The 21,881-nt window shown below is 62.5% G+C and overlaps 3 protein-coding genes across 8 annotated transcripts; 2 read left to right on the top strand and 1 right to left on the bottom strand.

The window, feature by feature from the left end:
• The first annotated feature begins 511 nt into the window (after positions 1-511).
• SLC39A4 (solute carrier family 39 member 4) lies at positions 512-3,950 on the top strand. The gene is made up of 12 exons (XM_055124498.1): positions 512-697; positions 836-1,105; positions 1,296-1,491; positions 1,568-1,725; positions 1,808-1,979; positions 2,164-2,336; positions 2,455-2,598; positions 2,674-2,805; positions 2,925-2,979; positions 3,131-3,283; positions 3,549-3,736; positions 3,822-3,950. The coding sequence occupies exons 1-12, from the start codon at positions 512-514 to the stop codon at positions 3,948-3,950; spliced, it is 1,956 nt and encodes a 651-aa protein (XP_054980473.1).
• A 1,773-nt stretch (positions 3,951-5,723) lies between these two features.
• On the top strand, positions 5,724-15,795 carry CPSF1 (cleavage and polyadenylation specific factor 1). 3 transcript variants are annotated; one of them, XM_055125837.1, is made up of 38 exons: positions 5,724-6,034; positions 6,235-6,389; positions 7,863-7,890; positions 7,966-8,108; positions 8,184-8,264; positions 8,386-8,537; positions 8,617-8,763; positions 8,840-8,979; positions 9,059-9,169; positions 9,248-9,341; positions 9,422-9,509; positions 9,622-9,744; positions 9,835-9,886; positions 9,966-10,060; positions 10,140-10,214; positions 10,291-10,371; positions 10,438-10,527; positions 10,612-10,722; positions 10,800-10,941; positions 11,019-11,197; positions 11,284-11,420; positions 11,502-11,676; positions 11,790-11,996; positions 12,074-12,163; positions 12,236-12,379; positions 12,458-12,610; positions 12,861-12,977; positions 13,049-13,139; positions 13,213-13,297; positions 13,378-13,519; positions 13,607-13,759; positions 13,844-14,020; positions 14,094-14,160; positions 14,241-14,288; positions 14,365-14,520; positions 14,595-14,724; positions 14,796-14,934; positions 15,655-15,795. In XM_055125837.1, the coding sequence occupies exons 1-38, from the start codon at positions 5,758-5,760 to the stop codon at positions 15,697-15,699; spliced, it is 4,620 nt and encodes a 1,539-aa protein (XP_054981812.1). In that variant the 5' UTR covers positions 5,724-5,757; the 3' UTR covers positions 15,700-15,795. The 3 variants fall into 3 exon arrangements, with proteins under 3 accessions (XP_054981812.1, XP_054981813.1, XP_004618722.2); XM_055125838.1 differs by lacking the exon at positions 15,655-15,795 and adding an exon at positions 15,016-15,157 and having other exon boundaries at positions 11,287-11,420; XM_004618665.2 differs by lacking the exon at positions 15,655-15,795 and adding an exon at positions 15,016-15,157.
• On the bottom strand, positions 15,259-20,476 carry ADCK5 (aarF domain containing kinase 5). Of its 4 annotated transcripts, XM_055125863.1 has the most exons (15): positions 20,431-20,476; positions 18,617-18,717; positions 18,255-18,404; positions 17,549-17,624; positions 17,254-17,454; positions 17,018-17,158; positions 16,832-16,945; positions 16,629-16,760; positions 16,475-16,558; positions 16,312-16,393; positions 16,169-16,247; positions 16,010-16,101; positions 15,679-15,931; positions 15,472-15,588; positions 15,259-15,396 (listed from the first exon to the last, which is right to left on the bottom strand). In XM_055125863.1, exons 1-15 carry the CDS (start codon positions 20,473-20,475, stop codon positions 15,291-15,293), a joined length of 1,773 nt encoding a protein of 590 aa, XP_054981838.1. In that variant the 5' UTR covers position 20,476; the 3' UTR covers positions 15,259-15,290. The 4 variants fall into 4 exon arrangements, with proteins under 4 accessions (XP_054981838.1, XP_054981837.1, XP_054981839.1 ...); XM_055125862.1 differs by having other exon boundaries at positions 15,679-16,101; XM_055125864.1 differs by lacking the exon at positions 20,431-20,476 and adding an exon at positions 18,833-19,171 and having other exon boundaries at positions 15,679-16,101.
• Between the last annotated feature and the right edge of the window lie 1,405 nt (positions 20,477-21,881).

The raw sequence follows: 21,881 nt of genomic DNA, 5'->3' as shown, positions 1-21,881 counted from the left end.
GGAGTCCATCCCAGGCTTGGTGGGGGGGGAGGGTTTGGCCCTTCCCTGCAGTCTGGGGTGCAAGCAAAATTACTGCAATGTTTCCCTAAACTAATGGTGATCTCTTTTCACATGCTTATGTTATTGCGTATCTTTTAAAAAAATGTGTATCCAAATCCTTTGCTCCTTTTTCGGATCAAGATTTTGTCTTTTTGTTGAATTGTTAAGTTGTTTTAGCGAATGATTTGTGTTTCCTCACTATTTGTGGTTTGTGTGTTCACTTTCTTAAGAGTAAACCTTTGAACACACACACACACACAAAGGGGGGGAAGGGGCCCAGCCTTGCCCCACAGGCCATAGGGTGGATCTGTACTGGAATGGCCTGGGCGCAGCCAATCACAGAGCAGTGCTGGAAATCCCGCCGATCTCCGTGCCTGGGCGGGTGGATCGAGCCCAGCCTCAGTCCAGGAGCCGGCAGTCCACTCAGCCAGCACAGCCTCTAGGCCCGAGAGCACAGAGACACAATCTCAGCATGACCCACCCAGCCCTGCCCCAGTGGGGCCTGCTGCTGGTCATTCTGCTGGGACCCACCTGGGCCTGGCCTGGCCCCATGCTCAGGGCGCTGTCCTCGCAGAGTGCTCTGGACCGGGCAGCGCTGGACAGCCTGTTAAATACGCTGGCGGCCCGTGTGCACTGCACCAGCGGGCCGTGTGGAAAGGTAACTGCCCCGCCCTAGGAGAGGACTCGGGAGGAGGGCATTCTGTGGGTGGGGCATGTGCGGGGCTGGGGAGGGCCCGAGAGAGAGGGTGGCCATGGCGGGCGGCCCCTGCCCAGTGTCTGGTGTCTGTGCCCACAGTGCCTGTCCGTGGAGCAAGCCCTGGCCCTGGGAGGGCTCCCTGGGGGCCCGGTGCTGGAGCCCAGGCATGTGGCCCGCCTCAGTGCCGCCGCTGCCCTCTACTTGAGCAACCCTGAGGACACCTGTGCCGATATCCTAGCTGGACACTGGGCCTCCCGGGCGGACCACCTCCTGGCCCAGCTCCAGGGCCCTGGGGCCCTGATCCCAGGCCTGAGCTGGCTGCTGCAGAGGATCCAAGACCGGGCTGCCAGCCCACCCACTGCCCAGGGGGTGAGATCCCAGGCCGGCCACCAGGGCTGCAGTGGATGGGAGGGTTCCCCACAGCCTGTGGTAGTCTGGGGGTCCCCAGGGGACATTCCCTGGGTCGGGGAGGATATCTATGGGCTGGGCACCAGTGGGAGGCAGGGGCAGACCCGGGCAACGGTCACTGAGTGTGAGTCTGAGGCCTGTCCCCCCCCAGGCCTGTGTGGAGCTGCCCCAGCTACTGAAAGAAGCAGCGGAGGTGGAGGCCATGGGCCACCCTGGGCCCGTGCTGGCTGCCGTGCTGGACCATGTTGGGAGCGGGTCCTGCGTTCTCGGCCTGCCAACGCCCCAGTACTTTGTTGACTTCATCTTCCGGCAGCACAGTGGCAACACGCTGCATCTCACTCTGGCGGGTGAGGCCTGGGCCTACAGGGTGGACGGGAACCTGGGTGGGAGCCCTCACACTGAGCTGGAATGTGCCTTGTCCAGAGCTGACAGCCCTGATGCAGCACCTGGGGCTGGGTGGAGCAGCCGAGATGCCTGGTGATGCCCACAGCCACGGCCCACATGGAGACCTGGGGGCAGCCCAGCCCCTGGGCACCGTGCTCCGTGCCACTGCCAACAGCAGCTCCAGCGTATGGGACACAGTAAGCAGCCGGGCCCCTCGGCCAGGAAGGGCGTCTCCGCCACCCAGCGGTGCGTGCCCTCAGTCTGCCCTGCCACCTGCAGGTGTGCCTGAGTGCCAGAGAGGTGATGACTGTGTATGGCCTCTCGGAGGACACAGGAGTAACCCCGGCTGCCTGGGCCCAGCTGAGCCCTGCCCTGCTCCAGCAGCAGCTGAGTGGGGCCTGTAGCCCCCAGGGCAGGGCCTCCACCCAGAACCAGCTCAGCCTAGCAGATCGTGAGTATCACCCCAGCTGTGCCTGTCTGGTTGTGGCGGCTACTGTCAGGAAGAGTCATCTGAGTAGAACGAGGGGCTCCCAGGGGGACGCAGATCCTGGAGGCCCTTGGAAGCCAGAAGCTGTGGCAGTAGGGATGGACTGAGCCAGACTCGCTCTTACCAGCCCTCATGGTCCTGTCCCCAGAGTATCTGTACGGCTCACTGGCGACTCTGCTCATCAGCCTCTGCGCCTCACTGGGCCTCCTGTTGCTGTGCTGTGCCAAGTGCAGCATGGCCACTCACTACGTGCTGCAGGCCTTCCTGGGCCTGGCCGTGGGTGCCCTCACCGGAGACGCCCTCCTGCACCTGACACCTAAGGTTAGCCAGAGCCCCTCTCCTGCGTCCAGCTGCCTCAGTGGCTCCCCGACGCCCAGTTCCCTCTTCCAGCCCAGGGGAGGCGGCTCCAAGGCACCCAGCCCGGCACCCTCTACCCCAGGTGCTGGGGCTGCATGTCCACAATGGGGGTGTAGATGACCACGGCCCCCAGCCCACCTGGCGCCTCCTGGCCATGCTCGGCGGCCTCTACACTTTCTTCCTGTTTGAGAGCCTCTTCAATCTTTTGCTGCCTGTGGATCCTGAGGTGAGGCTCTCAGGTGGGATGTGGGGGATGGAAGAACTGAGTAGAAAAGTGGGCCTTGAGTCACTTCCTCCACAGAACCCAAAGAACGAGCCCTGTACCCATGGAAGCCACAGCCAAGGAGGCCACAGCCATGGTGTGCCTCTGCAGCTGGCACCCAGTGAGCTCCGGCTACCCAAGCAGCCGCATGAGAGCTCTCAAGCCGACCTGGTGAGCCCGCCCATGTCCTCATCCACGGGACCCTCACAGTCCCTTCCCAAGCCCGGGTTTGGGACCCAGCCCCTCCTCACGCCTCTGCCCAGTGTCTCATGCTGGTTGACCCCTTCCAGGTGCCAGACGAGAGCCCGGAGCTGCTGAGTCAGGAACCCCAGAGAAGGAGACCAGGTGCCTCCGGAGGGAGCCTGGAAAAAGATGGGGGGCACCAGTGTAGGGCCAGGTTGGCGGGGACGCAGGCAATGCAGGACATGGGCAGTGGGGCGAATGGCAGGGAGTATAGAGCAAGGCAAAAGCCGACCTACAACTCCCCTGTCTGCAGAGCTGAGACTGCTGCCTTATATGATCACGGTGGGCGATGCCGTGCACAACTTTGCGGATGGCCTAGCTGTGGGCGCCGCCTTTGCATCCTCCTGGAAGACTGGACTGGCCACCTCTCTGGCGGTATTTTGCCACGAGGTGCCACACGAGCTGGGTGAGAGTCTGGGTGCGGAGAGGAGATGGGACGGAGCCTGTTATGGGTAAAGGACTTTGAGTCGGACAGAGTGGGTTCCATGAGCAGGGTCACACAGGGCAGCACTGATTTGTGGCTGGGCGGGGCCTGAGAGGTGGGAGGAGCCTGGAGAGTGGGGCGGTTGGGCGGGGCCTGATAGATGGGAGGAGCCTGGAGAGTGGGGTGGTTGGGCATGGTCTGGGAAATGGGGCGGGGTTACAGTCTGACCCCGCCCCACCCCGCCTAGGGGACTTTGCTGCCCTGCTGCACGCTGGACTGTCCGTGCGCCGTGCACTGCTGCTGAACTTGGCCTCGGCGCTCACGGCCTTCGCCGGCCTCTACGCGGCACTAGGGATCGGCGTCACCGAGCAGAGCGAGGCCTGGATCCTAGCTGTCGCCACCGGTCTCTTCCTTTACGTGGCGCTCTGTGATATGGTCAGGCTGGTGGGGCCAGAGGGTGCCCGAGGGTCAGGTCTGCTTGGGACGTAGCTGGCTGCTGATGTGCGTGGCGTCTCCTCAGCTCCCAGCTATGCTGAATGTGCGGGACCGGCGGCCCTGGCTCCTCTTCCTTCTGCACAACGTGGGCCTACTGGGCGGCTGGGCTGTGCTGCTCCTGCTGTCCCTGTATGAGGAGAACATCGTCCTCTGAGCACCTCTTCCAGCCTCATCTGTCTCCGGAGCCCGCTGTTAGAGCCCCTTCCCCCAGCCATCCTCCCAGTGCAATAAATACATTGTCCCAGGCTGACTTTCCTTCCTAGCCGGACTCTGTGGTAACCAGTGCAGGTAACCAGTGCTGTGCCCTCTGGGTGTGCAGGTCCGCTGGGGAGCAGAGCCACAGCCAGCGGTGACTCTGGGTCAGAGCATTCAAAATTGATGACTTAGAGAAGGAGAAGCCAAGCAGTCAGAAGGGCTCACCCGGATGAGGTAGGAGAGGGGTTTGGAGCTGATGCCAGCAGGAGTGCGTGGGGCCCCAGGTGTTCGTGCTCAAGGGCCCTTACAGTGGCCAATTTACACAAGCTTATAGGTTCTTATAGGTTTAGGGCAATGGAAACCAACTTCCTCATGGTTCTGATACCGGTGGATGGTGGTTCCCCAGGTGACTTACCTGAAGCAGAGAGGAGAGAGACAAATACTTCCTTCCAATCTCACCGCTGCCACCCTAGGGAAGGCTAGGATGAGCCCCTGGACCAGGCTCTATATGGCATAGGCCAGAACCCTACCAGCCCCACTAGGTAGCCATCAAGCCATACCTGACGTCCACTTGTTCTGCCCAGCACAGGAGTTAATCCCCACCACCTGACTTCTCAGGGAGTCATGGAGTCAGGCTGGAGTGAGGAATTGCTCTTTTCAGGAAAGTCAGTCAGTCCTAGGCCTTATCCAGGCATTTTAGGTCCTTCAACTTTTTCACAGAAAAGAATTTCAAAAGGAGAAAAGCAATAAAGTATGAACAGATTTTATTTGGAAGTCTTGAGGATGGGGAGGGAGGAAGAGAAAGCGAGAGAAGGAGCTCAAGGCTTCTCCAAAGGCAAAGAGAGGCCCAGTCCACATCCCGGCATTAGATATGAAAATATGAAAGTACATATTTTAAGAGGGGAGATGTGGGGGCTGGAGCAATAGCACAGCGGGTAGGGCATTTGCCTTGCACACAGCCAACCTGAGTTCGATTCCCAGCATCCCATATGTTCCCCCTAGCACTGCCAGGAGTAATTCCAGAGTGCAAAGCCAGGAGTAACCCCTGAATATCGCCGGGTGTGACCCCCCAAAAACTAGAGGGGAGGTGTGGGCACCACATGTGCTGGGCAGCAACTAGTGGACACTGGCAGCACTCGGGCTCGGCAGCATATGTGCACACTTTCTTTGCTCAAGTTGACTTTTATAGAATCCCTTCAGAGCTGCCCCATGTGGAGCTTTCTTCTCAGGTCTTGATTCCTGTGCTCACAAGGTGGGCTTTTTGCAGCCTTGGAGTTATTGATTTTATTATTTCCAGGAATGCCTTTGCCATAGAGCCCTTCCTGGTCTACCTACTTGCCTCAGTTCTGTGGGCTGAGACCTGGGGCTCCTGTGGTCCAGGATGGACCCAGAGAAGGGACTCCCCCGACCACAGGGGTCCAGCCTGAGGGTGGGCAGTAGGAGGTCAGAGCTCTGGCAGGGATTGGGCAATGAGTCCCCAGCGAGTGTGTGGTGGCTGGTGGGTCGGGGAAGGGAAGTCAGTCCTGACTGCCTCTCCAGCCTCCCCCATGCAGCAGCATTGTCTTTTGGTTTGGGGACTATATCCCACAGTGTTCAGGGCTCACCTCTGGCTTTGCAGTTAGGGATGGCTCCAGGGCCTGTGGGGTAGGGGGACTGAACTCGGTTAGCCACACACAAGGCGAACGCCCTCCCGGCTGGTTGTCCTATCGCTCCGCCGAACTGGACAGCTGTTTGGGGCGTCACTTTCTCTCCCAGGATGCCAGTCCATGCAGGTTTGCAGGAAAGACTCGCCTGTTGCTGAAAGCGAGATCCTGGGGGCGATATGCCAATCGCACTACGCATCCCAGCGGCTCAAGCCGGCGTTGGTGACCGTGGGCGTTCCTCCCGCCGGCCACCAGGGGACGCTGCTGCCCCTCAGCCCACGGCCGCGGCGCGGTGCGCAGGCGCAGGCGCGGAGACCGGAACTCGGACGCGCCCAAGCGTGCGCGCCGCGGGAGGCTGAAGCCGGTGCACCGTGCGCGCCGCTCGGCCGCTTTCCGCCAGGTACCTGGGCCGGCGGGGGTCTAGGCCGGCGAGGGTTTGGGCAGGCCGGGGCGCGGGGCTGAGCCGGGCAGGGGCTGGGCCTGCAGGGCTGAGGTCCTGGGCTGGGGTCCGGGCCGTCAGGGGTTCTGGGCTGGCCGGGGTTCCGGGCCGGGCAGGGTTCTGGGCCAGGCTGGGTTCTCACCGTGCCGCCCGGCCCGCAGTCCCCGGCGCCATGTATGCCGTGTACAAGCAGGCGCACCCGCCCACCGGGCTGGAGTTCGCCATGTACTGCAACTTCTTCAACAACAGCGAGCGCAACCTCGTGGTGGCCGGCACGTCGCAGCTCTACGTGTACCGCCTCAACCGCGACGCCGAGGTGGGCCTGGCGGGCGGGGGGCGAGGCAGCCGGCCCTGTTCCGGGTGCCCCAGGGTGCGCTGTGCTGTGTGTATGGCAAGAGAGGGCCGGAGGAGGGAGCATCTTGAGTGCGGGGCGAGTGGAGGAGGAGGAGAGAGTGACAAGGAGAGAGCCTGTCTCAGCCCACGCTCACCTCAGTGCCCCTGCCACCTTCTCTGTCTTGCTGTCGCACCTTGACTCATGTGCTGTGGGATCTACCCCTGGACGTGATCGCTCCTGGCGTTGCTTGAGTCAGGGCTGGTAGTGTGCAAGGCAAACACCTTAACTCTCGAACTCTTCCTGACCCACACTGGTGACGGTTATTTGGCTTTTGGTCTGCACCCATTGATGCTCAGGGCTTGCTGGTTCTACCTCAGGAACCACTCCTGGTGCTCAGGAGACCATAGGGGAAAGCTGGGGATTGAACCCAGGTCAACCGCATGCAAGGCTAATGCTCTACCCTGTACTCCAGCCCTTGACTTTACACATGGTATTAGCCCTGCAAAATGTGACTGACTTTTAGCAGAGTGTGATTTCGCACCATTATAGAACCTGGGTTTGAATGCTTGATGCTTGGGAGTATTCAGGAGACAAGAACTGGTATGAAGGAAACAGGTTTACACAGGGACCAGCAGCCTGAGAATATAGTTGATCTCAGTTTTTTGTTTTGGGGCCACACACAGTTGATGCTCAGGGCTGACCCCAGGCTCCTTACGAAGGGATCTCTCCTGGCCCGGCTTGGACCTGGTCATTCAGAGCAAGTGCCCCCTCACTGCCCTATAATTCTGGCAGCACTTGGGGGACCATCTGGGGAGCCAGGGGTCAACCTGGGTTGGCCATATGCAGACAAGCGCCCTGTCCACTGTACTCTGTCACATTCCTAACATTGGGGCAGGTAGGAGCAAGGGCTGAGCAAAAGGCCCAGGAGTCCCGTGGTGAGCAAGGTTTTGGTTGTTGCATTTGGGCCACACCTGGCGATGCTCAGAGATCACTGCTTGTGGGGCTCAGGAGGCCATATGGGGTGCTGGGCTTTGGACCCAGATCGGCCGTGTGCAGGGCCAGCACCCGGCCTGCTGTGCTGTTGCTTCTGACATGGGATGTTCCTGTGTCCTGCCCGCAACAGACCCTCCGCTCTTTGTTCTGCTCTCCCTTCCGTCTGGGCCTGTCTTTGGCTCTGTGGCAGTGCCCGCATCAGGGCCCTGATCTGCCTGCTTTGTCCTACTGGTGTCCGTTATAGCAAAAGGAATTTCAGCTCAGGGTGGATTCCTGTGGGCGGGAGCATTGAGGGGATTCTGAAGATCTCCCCTGTGGTGTGGTCGAGGCAGTGGTGCTCTGGAGGCAGCATTCCTGACCATCTTCTGGCCATCACTGGGAACTGAACACTCACGCCAACTCTGTGCAGGTGGAGAGGGAGGGGGGCAGGACCCTTCACTCTCCTCCTTCCTCCCTCTGCAGGCGCCAACCCGGAGTGACAGAAGCACAGGTGAAGGCAGGGTGAGCTCCCAGGGCTGGGTGGGGAGGACTGGGGGCCCAGACAGTACCACTTCCTGTCCCCCAGAGGGCAGGGTGCACCGGGAACACCGGGAGAAGCTGGAGCTGGTGGCCGCTTTCTCCTTCTTCGGGAATGTCATGTCCATGGCCAGCGTGCAGCTGGCTGGGGCTAAGAGGGACGCCCTGCTGCTGAGCTTCAAAGATGCCAAGGTGGGCATGGGCGGGGCGGGGCAGGAGGCCTGGTTGCGGGGGTGCAGAGGGCGCACTCTGACCCACTGTCCCCAGCTCTCGGTGGTAGAGTATGACCCGGGCACCCACGACCTTAAGACACTGTCTCTGCACTACTTCGAGGAGCCTGAGCTGCGGGTAGGACCCTGCTGCCCCACCCACCCCTCCTCCTCCATCCCTGCTGTCCCCTCCTTTCCCCGCAGTCCCTGCCCTGTGTCCCAGCCACCGACCTGCCGCTCTCCTGGCCTCACTTCCCCAGGATGGATTCGTGCAGAACGTGCACACGCCACGGGTGCGAGTGGACCCGGACGGGCGCTGTGCTGCCATGCTCATCTACGGCACACGCCTGGTGGTCCTGCCCTTCCGCAGGGAGAGCCTGGCTGAGGAGCACGAGGGACTTGTGGGTGAGGGGTGAGTACGGGGGTGGCTGCCCCAGCCCTCCACTGGTCTGCCTGCCCGTGCATCTGCACCCCTGACCCTGTGCTCCCAGGCAGAGGTCCAGCTTCCTGCCCAGCTACATCATTGACGTGCGGGCCCTGGACGAGAAGCTGCTCAACATCGTGGACCTGCAGTTCCTGCACGGCTACTATGAGCCCACCCTGCTCATCCTCTTTGAGCCCAACCAGACGTGGCCGGGGTGAGCCCAAGACTTGGGAGGGTGGGGCAGGCACCCGGTGCCCGGGGCTCCAGCTGACCCCCTGGCCCTGTCCTAGGCGTGTGGCCGTGAGGCAGGACACGTGCTCCATCGTGGCCATTTCCCTGAACATCACCCAGAAGGTGCACCCGGTCATCTGGTCCCTAACCAGCCTGCCCTTTGATTGCACCCAGGCTCTGGCAGTGCCCAAGCCCATAGGTGAGGCCCAGGGGTAGGAGTGGAGGGGGCGGGGGGCGGGGAGGCGAGGCCCTCCCAGCAGCCCATACTTGGTCTCCAGGTGGAGTAGTGATCTTTGCCGTCAACTCGCTGCTGTACCTCAACCAAAGCGTGCCCCCCTATGGCGTGGCACTCAATAGCCTCACCTCTGGCACCACCGCCTTCCCTTTGCGTGAGTGGGCAGGGCCACACGGGCGGGTGTAGTGGCCGGCTCGAGAGGGGCGGGGTGCTGAGCAGGCTGCACCCGCAGGCACACAGGAGGGCGTCCGCATCACTCTGGACTGTGCTCAGGCTGCTTTCATCTCCTATGACAAGATGGTCGTTTCCCTCAAGGGCGGTGAGATGTGAGTTTCCTCCCCACCCACACAGCCTCCACCATCCCCGTGCAGCCCTGCCTGTAGCCCTGACCCAGTGTGTCCCCCAGCTACGTACTGACCCTCATCACTGACGGCATGCGCAGTGTCCGTGCGTTCCACTTCGACAAGGCAGCCGCCAGCGTCCTCACCACCAGTGTGAGTGGGGCCCGCTCTCACCCCAGCTCCTGGGATGGGGGCCCTCCCCCCCTGCCCCCTTGGGCTTCACCCCCCACCTCATCTCCTTGGCCCTCACCTGCTGCCCCCTCAGATGGTCACCATGGACCCTGGGTACCTGTTCCTTGGGTCACGCCTCGGCAACTCCTTGCTCCTCAAGTACACGGAGAAACTGCAGGAGCCTCCAGCTGGTGCCACACGCGATGCAGCAGATAAGGTGGGGTTTGGATGGTGGGGGAAAGGACAGCTCCCTGGGGGCCACGGGGTGGGACGACCACCAGGCTGCTCACCTTCCTCCCGCCCCCAGGAGGAGCCTCCCTCCAAGAAGAAGCGAGTGGACTCCACAGGCAGCTGGTCAGGTAAGTGGGAACAGGCGGGCGAGCATGGGTTGGGCAGCTGGTGGGGGCTGGGGGAGCCCCCATGGACTCTGTATTGCAGGGGCCAAGTCGCTGCCACAGGACGAGGTGGACGAGATTGAAGTCTATGGCAGTGAGGCCCAGTCGGGTACACAGCTGGCCACTTACTCCTTCGAGGTAAGGCAGGCTTGGGCCCCCATTTCCCTGCCGGCACCCCTTTCTCCATCAGGCACCCCCTGACTCTGCCACCCCTCAGGTGTGTGACAGCATCCTCAATATTGGACCCTGTGCCAACGCTGCCATGGGCGAGCCTGCCTTCCTTTCTGAAGAGGTGCTGAGGCATGGTGGGGGGCTGTGGGGCGGGGCTGTGGGGCACATCAGAGGCAGTGCTTACCCCACGCCTACAGTTTCAGAACAGCCCAGAGCCGGACCTGGAGATCGTGGTCTGTTCCGGCTACGGGAAGAACGGGGCCCTGTCGGTGCTGCAGGTGAGGTGGTGTGTGGGCAGGGCTGCTCCTGGGGTCTGTGCGGACTGACTCCCACCCCCCTTGCAGAAGAGCATCCGGCCCCAGGTGGTGACGACATTTGAGCTGCCGGGCTGCTATGACATGTGGACGGTCATTGCTCCTGTGCGGAAGGAGCAGGTAGTACCTACCGCAGGCTGGCTGGACGCCTCCAGGGTCCACTCTGGGGGTCAGCTCTCAGGCCCTGCTCCTCTGCCCTCCCAGGACGAGACTCCCAGCACTGAGGGTGCAGAGCAGGAGCCCAGAGCTGCCGAGACAGAGGACGATGGGAGAAGACATGGGTTCCTGATCCTGAGCCGGGAGGATTCCACCATGGTGAGGACTGGCTGCTGGCAGTTCAGGGGCCGTCGGTACTGGGGCAAGCACGGCTCTCCTCACACTGCCACCCTCAGATTTTGCAGACCGGCCAGGAGATCATGGAGCTGGACACCAGTGGCTTTGCCACACAAGGCCCCACGGTCTTTGCCGGAAACATTGGGGACAACCGCTATATTGTGCAGGTGTCTCCGCTCGGGATCCGCCTGTTGGAAGGAGGTAGGCCATGGTGGGGGGTGGGTGGCAGGTGCTGGGCAGGCTGGGCCAGGGAGACCACTGGTGCCTCTCGCCCACAGTGAACCAGCTACATTTCATCCCTGTTGACCTGGGCGCCCCCATTGTGCAGTGTGCCGTGGCGGACCCCTACGTGGTCATCATGAGCGCAGAAGGCCACGTCGCCATGTTCCTGCTTAAGAGCGACTCCTATGGGGGCCGCCACCACCGCCTGGCACTGCACAAACCTCCCCTGCACCACGTATGGCCCCCTCCGTTCCTCGGGCCGCCCACCCCTCCCCCTCCCTGCACTCCCCCCACAGCTGAGCCGTCCTCTCACTTCTGCAGCAGTCCAAGGTGATCACGCTGTGCCTATATCGCGACGTCAGCGGCATGTTCACCACTGAGAGCCGTCTGGGTGGGGCCCGAGATGAGTTGGGGGGCCGTGTGGGCCCCGAGGCGGAGGGCCAGGGATCTGAGCCCAGGTAAGTGGGGCCCTGGATTAGGGCTTGGGGCTTTCCCTGAGTCAGTCTGCCGTGACGCAACTGTACGTTGTCTGTCTGCAGCCCCACGGTGGACGATGAGGAGGAGATGCTCTATGGAGATTCGGGCTCCCTTTTCAGCCCCAGCAAGGAGGAGGCCCGCCGGAGCAGCCAGCCCCCCGCAGACCGGGACCCCACACCCTTCCGTGCCGAGCCCACCCACTGGTGCCTGCTAGTGCGGGAGAATGGTACCATGGAGGTGGGTGTGCAGGCCACAAGTTTCGAGTCTATCTGCTTCATAACCATGTCCCCAGACCTACCAGCTCCCAACTGTGACCCCCAGACCTACCAGCTCCTGACCGTGTCTCCCAGATCTACCAGCTCCCAGACTGGCGGTTGGTGTTCCTCGTCAAGAATTTCCCGGTGGGCCAGCGAGTTTTGGTGGACAGCTCCTTCGGCCAGCCCACCACGCAGGGTGAAGCTCGTAAAGAGGAGGCCACTCGCCAGGGGGAGCTGCCGCTTGTCAAGGAGGTGTTGCTGGTGGCTCTAGGCAGCCGGCAGAGCAGGCCCTACCTGCTGGTGAGTGCTCCCCGGCCCAACCGCTGCAAGCCTGCTGCTGAGCTAGGCTCCTGCCCCTGGTGACCTGTGCTTCCCAGGTACATGTGGACCAGGAGCTGCTCATCTATGAGGCCTTCGCCCACGACTCTCAGCTCGGCCAGGGCAACCTCAAAGTCCGCTTTAAGAAGGTGCTGCCTAGTGTGTGGCTGGGTGGGGGTCTGCTTCCCAGGAGCCAGCCTTACCGTGGCACCCACGCCCAGGTCCCTCACAACATCAGCTTCCGAGAGAAAAAGCCAAAACCGTCCAAGAAGAAGGTGGAAGGCAGCAGCGCTGAGGAGGGGGCTGGGACCCGGGGCCGCGTCGCCCGCTTCCGCTACTTTGAGGACATCTACGGTTACTCGGGGGTAGGTGGGCAGGGTGCTTGGGGGCCGGGTGGTGAGGGCCTTGGCCCCATAGCGTCTCTGAGCCCGACCTGCTTCCAGGTGTTCATCTGTGGCCCCTCGCCCCACTGGCTCCTGGTGACGGGCCGGGGGGCCCTGCGGCTGCACCCCATGGGTATCGACGGCCCCATCGACTCCTTTGCACCGTTCCACAATGTCAACTGTCCCCACGGTTTCCTGTACTTCAACAGACAGGTGGGGACTGGTGGGGACTGGCAGATGCTACGGCTCTGGCCGAGGTGGGAGCATGTTGGCCTCATGCGGTGAGCTGAGCCAGGCCATCGCCCTCCCCAAGCCTGTCCTTTCTGGCCACCAAGCTGGCAGTGACCCTGCAGGGAGTTCCCTCTATCTGGTTCTGCCGGAAGGCCGCTGCTTGCCATCAGTACCGGCCCATGTGTGTCCTGGGACCGCTGAGCCAGCCCAGCATTCACAGACCCCTCTGCAGGGAGAGCTGCGTATCAGCGTCCTGCCTGCCTACCTGTCGTACGACGCGCCCTGGCCCGTCAGAAAGATCCCGCTGCGCTGCACGGCCCACTATGTGGCCTACCACGTGGAGTCCAAGGTCTGCCCCTGGGCGGGGGTGCCCAGGGCAGGGAGGCCTGGCCCCCAGGCTCAGCCCGCTCTGTCTTTCAGGTGTATGCAGTGGCCACCAGCACCAATACGCCATGCACCCGCATCCCACGCATGACTGGCGAGGAAAAGGAGTTTGAGACCATTGAGAGAGGTCCGGTGTGGCACCTGGTTGGGCCTCGCTGCCCACTGTGGTCCCATGGTGACCGCTGCCCCTGTCCCCGCAGATGACCGCTACATCCACCCGCAGCAGGAGGCTTTCTCCATCCAGCTCATCTCCCCAGTCAGCTGGGAGGCCATCCCCAATGCCAGGTGCGGTAGTGCCTGGTGGGGGCAGGGGGTGTCCCCCCCAGCCCCCAACCTGGGCTGAGCCCTGATTGGTGTGGCTGCAGGATTGAGCTGGAGGAGTGGGAGCACGTCACGTGCATGAAGACGGTGTCACTGCGCAGTGAGGAGACCGTGTCAGGCCTCAAGGGCTATGTGGCTGCAGGGACCTGCCTCATGCAGGGGGAGGAGGTCACCTGCCGCGGGCGGGTAAGGAGCCGACAGGCAGGGGCAGGCTGTGCCCACAGCTGGCGCTGTCCCTGCATGCTGCCACTGCCCCCTCTGCACTGTACACAGATTCTCATCATGGATGTGATCGAGGTGGTACCTGAGCCCGGCCAGCCCCTGACCAAGAATAAGTTCAAAGTCCTGTATGAGAAGGAACAGAAGGGCCCGGTGACTGCCCTGTGCCACTGCAACGGCCACCTAGTGTCAGCCATCGGCCAGAAGGTGCTGCCCTGCCTCGCTGCAGCCCACTGTCCTGGGCTGGCCCGCAATGCAGCTTCTCACCCCTGCATCTCTTGTTCCCCTCAGATATTCCTGTGGAGTCTGCGTGCCAGTGAGCTGACGGGCATGGCTTTCATCGACACCCAGCTGTACATCCACCAGATGATCAGTGTTAAGAACTTTATCCTGGCAGCTGATGTCATGAAGAGTGTCTCCCTGCTCCGCTACCAGGAGGAGAGCAAGACGCTGAGCCTGGTGTCCAGGGTACGCGGCAGGTGGGCTGGTGGGGAGAGCTGCCCCTGGCTGCCAGCATGCACTGATGGCCCTCTGTCCCCAGGATGCGAAGCCTCTGGAGGTGTACAGTGTGGACTTCATGGTGGACAACGCACAGCTGGGCTTCCTGGGTGAGCCATGAGCGGGGCCGGGCCGGGGCCCTGGGACCTGGGACCTGAGTGGGGTTAGAGCTGACTGTGCTGTTTCCCAGTGTCGGACCGTGATCGCAACCTCATGGTATACATGTACCTGCCAGAAGGTGAGTGCCATCTGCCCAGGGTGGGCTGGGGCGGGCTGGGGCGGGCAGGTGGTCACTGGAGGCTACTCTGACCCAGCCAAGGAGAGTTTCGGGGGCATGCGCCTGCTGCGGCGGGCAGACTTCCACGTAGGCGCCCACGTCAACACCTTCTGGAGGACTCCATGCCGGGGGGCCGCTGAGGGTCCCAGCAAGAAGTCGGTGGTGTGGGAGAATAAGCACATCACATGGTTCGGTGAGTGCCTTCGAGCAGAGGTGGGGATCACCAGTGGGCAGCAGCCTAGTTGCCTCACTCTGTATACCCCACAGCCACACTGGATGGTGGCATCGGCCTCCTGTTGCCCATGCAAGAGAAGACCTACCGGCGGCTGCTAATGCTGCAGAACGCGCTCACTACTATGCTGCCCCACCATGCTGGCCTCAACCCCCGTGCCTTCCGGTGAGCCACCACGCAATCCTTGCAGCCCTGCTCTGTACCACCTTGCCTCATGCCCACTTCTCCTCCCACAGGATGCTGCATGTGGACCGGCGCATCCTCCAGAATGCCGTGCGCAACGTGTTGGATGGGGAGCTGCTCAACCGCTACCTGTACCTAAGCACCATGGAACGTGGGGAGCTGGCCAAGAAAATAGGGACCACGCCCGACATCGTGAGTGCCCGGCCACATGCCCCCACTCTGCCCTGGCCACTGTACTGTTCCCCGTCCCCTCATCCCACCCCTCTCCTCTAGATCCTGGATGACCTGCTGGAAACAGACCGAGTCACTGCCCACTTCTAGCCCCAGGACAGCCCCCTCTTTTTTTTTTGTACAAAACACAGAGATTTGTTTGGTTTGAGAAGAGCGTGTGGTCATTGCGGGCTACAGCTGTAGCCCACCGTGTGCCCCCACACCTGGCACTTGCTTCAGCACTCTGCGTCCTGGGGCAGCCCCATCTCCTGCCCTGGCTGCCTCCACTGCCCGAGGCTGGGCCTGGGAGAGTCCTTGGTCCCGGGCTGTCCTGTGTCTTAGGCCTCCAGGTACTCGTACAGCCCCGTTTCCTCTGGTATGAAGCCCAGCCTTGCCAGGACCCAAACCAGGTGCACAGTGAGCCACATGGACAGTGTCTGCAGCCTGTGTGGGGGACAGCAGTGTCAGGAGTAGGTCCCCATCACCTGTCCATGGGCACAGGGTTTCCTGTCAACTTACCTCAGAGCCACTTCAAACTTGAACACCTGCCAGATGACCCTGATTCGGCGTAGGAGGCTGGTGTCGTAGATACTCCTGCGTGTGCCCTGCCCCAGGCGACTCCAGCCTCGCACAGCGCTGGACAGGGGCAGAGGTAGAAGTGGTCAGTCCCACCCACTACCCCACCCCACCCTGCCCGTGCAGAGGCTCCGCCCCTGCCCTGCCCACCTCTTGGCCATGAGAAAGTAGCGGTCCACGGGGGAGCCCAACGCAGAGTTGATGGCGCGGACCGTGTTGATGTTGCGGAGCACCAGCAGCATCTGCCGTGGGAGCGCCTTGAGCACGCTCATGATGTCCTCGAAGTGGTCTCGGGCCATCTCCTTCATGTAGGCTGCCTCACGGTGGCTCAGCAGGTGCGAGCGCCACAACTGCCCCAGGCGCACAGGCCTCTGCATGAGCACCTCGGAGAAGAGGAGGTAGTCTGCGGGGGTCAGGTGTGCCCCACACAGCCCCGCCCAGCCCCGCCCCCACCGCCTCACCCCATCCCCGGCTGCCTCACCCTGTACCCCGAGCACCGCCGCTTGCTTCTTCATGGCAGCGTCGTCCCTCAGGATGATGGCTTCCCACAGCTGGCACAGGGCTGCCCGGTCCCTGCAGGGTGGGCAGTGAGCGCAGGACAGCAGGAGGTGGTGCCCAGCCCGCCTCTGCCCCAGCTTACTTCTTCTCCAGGAACTGGTAGAGCCCATGGTCCAGCAGCACCAGCTGGGCCTTCTCATCTGGGCCTTTCCGCACCAGCACTGGGGAAACAGCACGTTGGCTCCCGCCTGTCCCCGCCCCCACCACCCCGGGGGCTTCGCCTACCATTGCCAGGGTGAGGGTCGGAGTGGATGAAGCCGGTATAAAAGATCTGCTCCGAAAAGGTCTGGATGAGCTTCTTTGCTATCTGCATGCAGGAGAAGCAGGTCAGGACCAGGGCCCAGGCAGCAGCCTGAGCCCCACTCCAGCCCTTCCCATGCCCACTTACATCCTGCGCCTCCAGCCCCAGGGTCCTGATGCCATCCATGTCTGTCACCTTGTAGCCCTCACAGAAGTCAGCTGTCAGCACGCGCTGTGGGGGGAGCAGGGTGCTGAGTGGGAGGGGCCCACTTGCTGGTCAGGTCCCAGGGGGCGGGGCCCACCTTGCTGGTCAGGTCCCAGTGCACGCGGGGCACCAGGATGTAGGGGAAGTGCCGCAGCTCCCGGGCACAGCGCTCGCCATTGCGGCCCTCATTCTCGAAGTCCAGCTCCTGGGCCAGGGTCCCCTTGAGATCCTGGGGGCACACAGCAGTGAGACACCGTCGGGGCAGGGCCTGGCCGGGCAGGCCTAGGGGACGGTACTCACCTGCAGCACCCAGCTGAAGCCAAAGCTGGGGTGCATGAATTCCACCAGCCGCAGCAGCAGCTCCAGCGTGTAGATGTCCCCATGGAAACGGTCCCGCAGGTCAATGTACTGCACCTGCAGACGGTGTGCAGGAAGCTTGGCTTACCTGCCCACCCCACCACCCGCGGGCCCAGTCTGCTGCCTTACCTTCACAGCCACCACAGAGCCATCATGCCGCCGGGCACGGTGCACCTGGGCCAGGCTGGCAGCAGCAATGGGCTGGTAGTCAAACTCCTGGAAGAGCTCCTGGGGCAGGGCCTGGAAGTCCTCCAGGAAGAGCGCGTCCACCTGCAGAGGCAAAGTGACCAGTGGGGGTCTCTGCAGGCGGCTGTGAGCAGTGTGTGTGGGGGAGTCTCTGCATGGGGTGGGCCCCAGGTGCTCACCTCTCGGAAACCCCGAGTAAGTGCCTTGTCCTCCAGCACCCGCAGTGTCTGGATGTACTCTGGGGGCAGCAGATGGTTGAAGGAGCACAGCCCCTGACCCAGCTTCACATAGAGGCCCCCATTGCGGATGGCCCCAGCCACCAGAGTATCCGCTGCCCGCTGGTGACAAGCAGACATCACCTCCAAGTACTCCGGGCTGTTCTGACCACAGACAAAGCGGGAGGCAATGGAGTAGGCAGGCACCTTCACCTGGCCCCCCTGCAGAACCCAACTGGCCAGGGCCCCTGGGACAGACCTCGGGCAGCCCTCGCAGGGTCACATTCGTGCACCACCAGTAGTCTGTGGAGATCTGCAGGCCGACCCTCAGGGACCTGCTGGGCAGAACCATAAACTCCAGGCAGCAGAGCCTCAAGTCACAGTGGGCAGCATTGCCCAGTGAGGCACTCCCCCACCACACACACACCCCTCTGCCTGCCCTGCACTTCTCCCGCCCAGCCTCAGCATGGCCTGCCCAGGTGCAGAAGCAAAGGCCACCAAGACCAAGCAGTTTGCAGGGCTCCTGGAACAGTGGCCCTGCAACCAGTTCAGCACCTACAGCCACAGGACGGAGGTATGCTGGTATGAAGACAGTTCTCTGCCACCTAAGCCCAGGAGGAAAGAAAGGCAGGCCCCTGGCAGAGACACGAGGGTAGGGGGTGGGTCCCCCCAGACAGTAGCAGTGGAATGGGGGGGGGAGCAGCAGACTCCAGGTCAAAGCCTGGGGTGCAGACGGCACTGACCCTGCCCCCAGGTACCCAGGAGGCCCCAGCCTTGGGAAGCAGGAAGCAGTCTGGCAGGGGTGTGTACACCCCACAGCCATGTGGGCAGGCTGCAGGGCTTTCCCACGGCCCACAGCAGGCCTGGATCAGTGGGTATCTGCTTGAGACTGCCGGGCCCCGCGCCCAGGACTCAGCTGGGGCTTCAGTGTCCATCCCCCTCCCCTTGTCCCAGGTTCCTCCTACCTGCTGAAGCGCCCCACGCCCTCCACCACCAGCCACAGACGCCTCTTCTCCTGCGGCTCTGCCATGGTGTAGCGGGCCCCCAGCAGCAGTGGCACCCCCAGGGCCATGGCTGAGAGCACTTTCCTCCACAGGGGTCTGGGGCGCGGGGACCTACAGGGAATGGGGTGTAGCTGGTCACTCATCAGGCAGCATGGTGCAGGTGGCCCCCAACAGTAGGACTTGTCAGAGAGCCAGGACCCAGGCTGCAGGGGCAGTCAGCTCTGAGGGTGCAGACTGGGGCCCTGCCTGTCCTTGCCCCCCACCCTCTATGGAGAGTGCCCACTCAGGCTGGGTGGGTCCAAAGTGTGGCAGGGGACACTCACCACCGGAATGGTGCCCCTAGGAGAGCTCTCCTGCTAAAGGCTGCAGGTGACCAGGGCTGTAGGTGTCTCCGCCCAGCACAGTACAAGCGGTAAAGTTGTGCCTGTACAGGAGAATGGGCATCAGTGCCCCCAACCTCCCCAGAGGAGCCTGGGCCAGGTTGTCAGGAACCCCACAGCAGGGAGGCTGGAGCAGGAAGTGAGCCTCTCAGTCCACACCTGCACCTGTCACCACCAAGTGGTCCAAGGGCCAGCAAACAGCAGTGGGCCAGGGCATCTGTGCACATGGACGCATGCAGCTCCACACACCAGGGCCCAGCCAGTCTGAGGAGGAGGTACATGCTGCAAGCTGGCCATGGAGCTGCAGCCATGACTCGTCCAAGGGCACAGCCTGCAAGGACATCAAGGACAGAGAGGCACTATCCAGACTCCAGGGAAGGACTATGACCCGTCAGACTGTCCCAGCTCACAGGCTGAAGAAACACCCAGGCAGGAGATGGTCCAAGCCCATGTCCCATTCCACCTGTGAAGATCTGCCCCCACCCTGGAGCTCTCCCAGGGAGATTCCCAAAAGAAAGACTTTTCCCAGTCAGAAGTTTAAAGTCACAGCAACAGTGGGAGGACCACTGCAGGGCAGCCAGACACACAGGGAATGGTGTGTGGCCACCAGAGGGCCTGGAAGGGAGCCCCTCATTCCTGGACCTCAACTGCACACCCTAGCTCCAGGGGCCTAGGCGCAAGTCCTGCAGTCCTGCCCTGGTTCTAAGTCAGGATACCTGCAGGGTGCTGTCGGAAATCAAAGACAACCTGGTATTTCCAAACAAGCAGGAAAGGGAAAGGCCTCCTAGGCAGCCTGCTCACAGCTTCTCGCTCATACACGCGCATTCATACCTGTTCACACCTGCTCCCTCACGCCTGCTCACACTGCATCAGAATTTCACATGCTTGCCCTTACCTGCTACACCTAACCACACTTGCTCACATCTGCTCTGTGGCACTGTCCCTGGTTGAGGTGGCACGGTCAGGGTAGCCACAGACACAGAGAAAATTATCACCACGTGGGTATCAAATGGTGAGGCCCGGGAGCTGAGGGTCGGGCTGATAATCCGATGCACAGGGCCCAGGCTTTCGGCAGCCACAAGGTGAGAAGCCCTTCTCACTTCAGCGTGCCTTTCCCTGCAGGCCTGCCAGAGCCGTCCCCCACGGCGGACAGACAAGGTGCACTGGTCTGCAGCACCCTTCACCCACCCACTTCACCTGAGGGCAGGCTCTGTGCTGACAACCAGGGGCCCTTCTAGGTCAAGGCCAGTCCAGTTGGAGTGGACTGGAGTGCAGGAGCTCCCCAGTCCCTCAAAGGCAGCACTAAAGCAGGACGGTGGGTGGGGTCGGAGCTGGCCCCGGGCGAGTGTGAACACGGCCGGCCCACCCTGAGGGAACCCAGGGCAGTCCCCTTCCCCTCACCCCTTCAGGCGTGTGAGGCCGAGGCCGACACCCACGCGCCTGCAGTCCAGCCACCAAGGCAAGTCTGCAGACACCTGGGGCCCAGGTCAGCTCAGTGTGAGCTGACCGGAACCCGAGGGAACGGAGGCCAGCTCGGGAACAGCTGTCCGTTCAGGGCCATCTGGGAGACTGGGTCGGCTCAGGGCGGGGATGCAGCCGGGAGCCCCGGGGTCCGAGGGGCGTGGGCCAGGAAAGGGTGTCCACGGAGGGCAGAGAAGCGGGCTCTCCCGACGGGGCTCAGGGCCTAGGGGGGGCCCAAAGGACCGCACTGGACCTCTGGGGGACGCCAGGGGCGGTGCTGGACAAGGGACGCTCACCGGTCGCAGCATTTTCCTGCCGTGGTTCCGCTCGGCTCTGCGCATGCTCGCGCCGCCCACCCAGAAGCCCCCGAGGGCGGGACCCAGGGCGCACGCGCGCCGGATGGGGCGGGGCGAGCCTGGAAGCGGGACGGAGAGAGCTTGCAGGGGGTGGGGCGATCCTGGGGGCGAGGCCGCAGGGCGGAGTGCGCATGCGAGGTGTGGGGGGGCCAACCCGGTATGCAAAGCTAGCTCGCGGGGGCGGGGCTAATCCGCGAGGGGCGGGGCGAGCCTGCCCCTCGGCATGCGCTGTGGATGGCGCCCCCTGGCGGCTTGCAGCGGCCTCGAGATGTCCCGCAGCGGCTCTGGGAGCTTATCTCTGCTAGGTTGGCTGCTGGCTCAGTGAGAGAGACGCGCGCTGCGCCAGGCTGGCTGGGAATGAATAGCGCGGCCTGTCCTCTCCTCCCAAAGCCCCGATCTTCTCCTGCCGGGCCGAGGCGCTTCTCAGCCCTGAACCGGCGGCAGCGCGTACCCCACCCACCCTCACCGGGAGCTCCTGCAGGCAGCAGCCACTCCCGCCCTGCAGCCAAGTCCCCACCCGGCTCCTCTCCCAAGCACCTTCACCTGACCCACACCCATGGGGAGATCTGTGAGCTCCTCCTGATCCTCTACCTCCCGATACTCCCTCCTCTCTTCCCCATCCTCCCTCCTGCTTCTCTGGGCACTCCTTTCTCCCCATCCTCCTGCTCCGTGATTTTTTTGGTTTGTCTTTGGGCCACACCCAATTGAGTTCAGGATTTACTTGTGTCCCTGCCATCAGGGATCACTACTGGTGGGCTTGGGGGACCATATGGAGTGCCAGAGATCTAACCCAGGTGAGTCGGCCACATGCAAGGCAAGCACCCTACCCTACCCGCTGTACTTATCGCTCTAGCCCCCTTCCTGCTCCACCCTTCATCTTCCCTGTGCTGCATCCTCTAACTCTCCATGTCCTCATCCTCCTCTCCACCAGCCAGAAGTGCATGCTGCAAAGAAAGGCATTCTCACACATTGCTTCCATGCTTGGATGTCTCTGGAGCTCTGTTGAGGAGTATGGGTCATATCTGCTGTCTGCAACACTGACAAGCCAGGCCAGTGTGGAGTGGCACTTCTCAGAGTGTGAACTCCCTGAGGCCAGAGAGGGTACAGCGGACAGGAGCTGGGTAAGACATGACCTTGCACACAGCTGACCCAATTCCATCTCACCATTACATATGGCTCCCTGAACCCAGAGCCAGGAGTGAGTCCTTAGCTCCACCAGGTGTGGCCTCAAAGCAAAGTGAACTCCCTGGCCAGGCCTTCAGTCCCCTGCAGCTCTGAGGTGGTGCTGAGGACTGGGCCAGCCTTGCACTGTGCCCCAAGCACCCAGGGAGAGGGGGTGTTGTGGTGGGCAAGCCGAGATAATGACTTAGCAACATGGCTGGGTCAGGGCT

This window comes from Sorex araneus, chromosome 2 (genome assembly GCF_027595985.1).
Source record: "Sorex araneus isolate mSorAra2 chromosome 2, mSorAra2.pri, whole genome shotgun sequence".
Classification (NCBI taxonomy): domain Eukaryota; kingdom Metazoa; phylum Chordata; class Mammalia; order Eulipotyphla; family Soricidae; genus Sorex; species Sorex araneus.
Note: the sequence above shows the minus strand (reverse complement) of the source record. Positions and strands in the feature narration are given on the sequence as shown.

Bases quoted from the DNA above. Each gene is read 5' to 3' on its own strand.
- SLC39A4 (XM_055124498.1), top strand. From the start codon at position 512: ATGACCCACCCAGCCCTGCCCCAGTGGGGCCTGCTGCTGGTCATTCTG. The intron at 1,726-1,807 runs GTAAGCAGCCGG...TGCCACCTGCAG, and splicing joins GCTCCAGCGTATGGGACACA to GTGTGCCTGAGTGCCAGAGA. The intron at 2,980-3,130 runs GTGCCTCCGGAG...CCCTGTCTGCAG, and splicing joins ACCCCAGAGAAGGAGACCAG to AGCTGAGACTGCTGCCTTAT.
- CPSF1 (XM_004618665.2), top strand. From the start codon at position 5,758: ATGCAGGTTTGCAGGAAAGACTCGCCTGTTGCTGAAAGCGAGATCCTG. The intron at 9,745-9,834 runs GTGGGGTTTGGA...TCCCGCCCCCAG, and splicing joins CACGCGATGCAGCAGATAAG to GAGGAGCCTCCCTCCAAGAA. The intron at 11,198-11,283 runs GTATGGCCCCCT...TCACTTCTGCAG, and splicing joins ACAAACCTCCCCTGCACCAC to CAGTCCAAGGTGATCACGCT.
- ADCK5 (XM_055125862.1), bottom strand. From the start codon at position 20,475: ATGCGCAGAGCCGAGCGGAACCACGGCAGGAAAATGCTGCGACCG. The intron at 18,405-18,616 runs GTGAGTGTCCCC...CATTCCCTGTAG, and splicing joins CTAGGGGCACCATTCCGGTG to GTCCCCGCGCCCCAGACCCC. The intron at 16,394-16,474 runs GTAAGTGGGCAT...TCCTGCATGCAG, and splicing joins TGGGGCTGGAGGCGCAGGAT to ATAGCAAAGAAGCTCATCCA.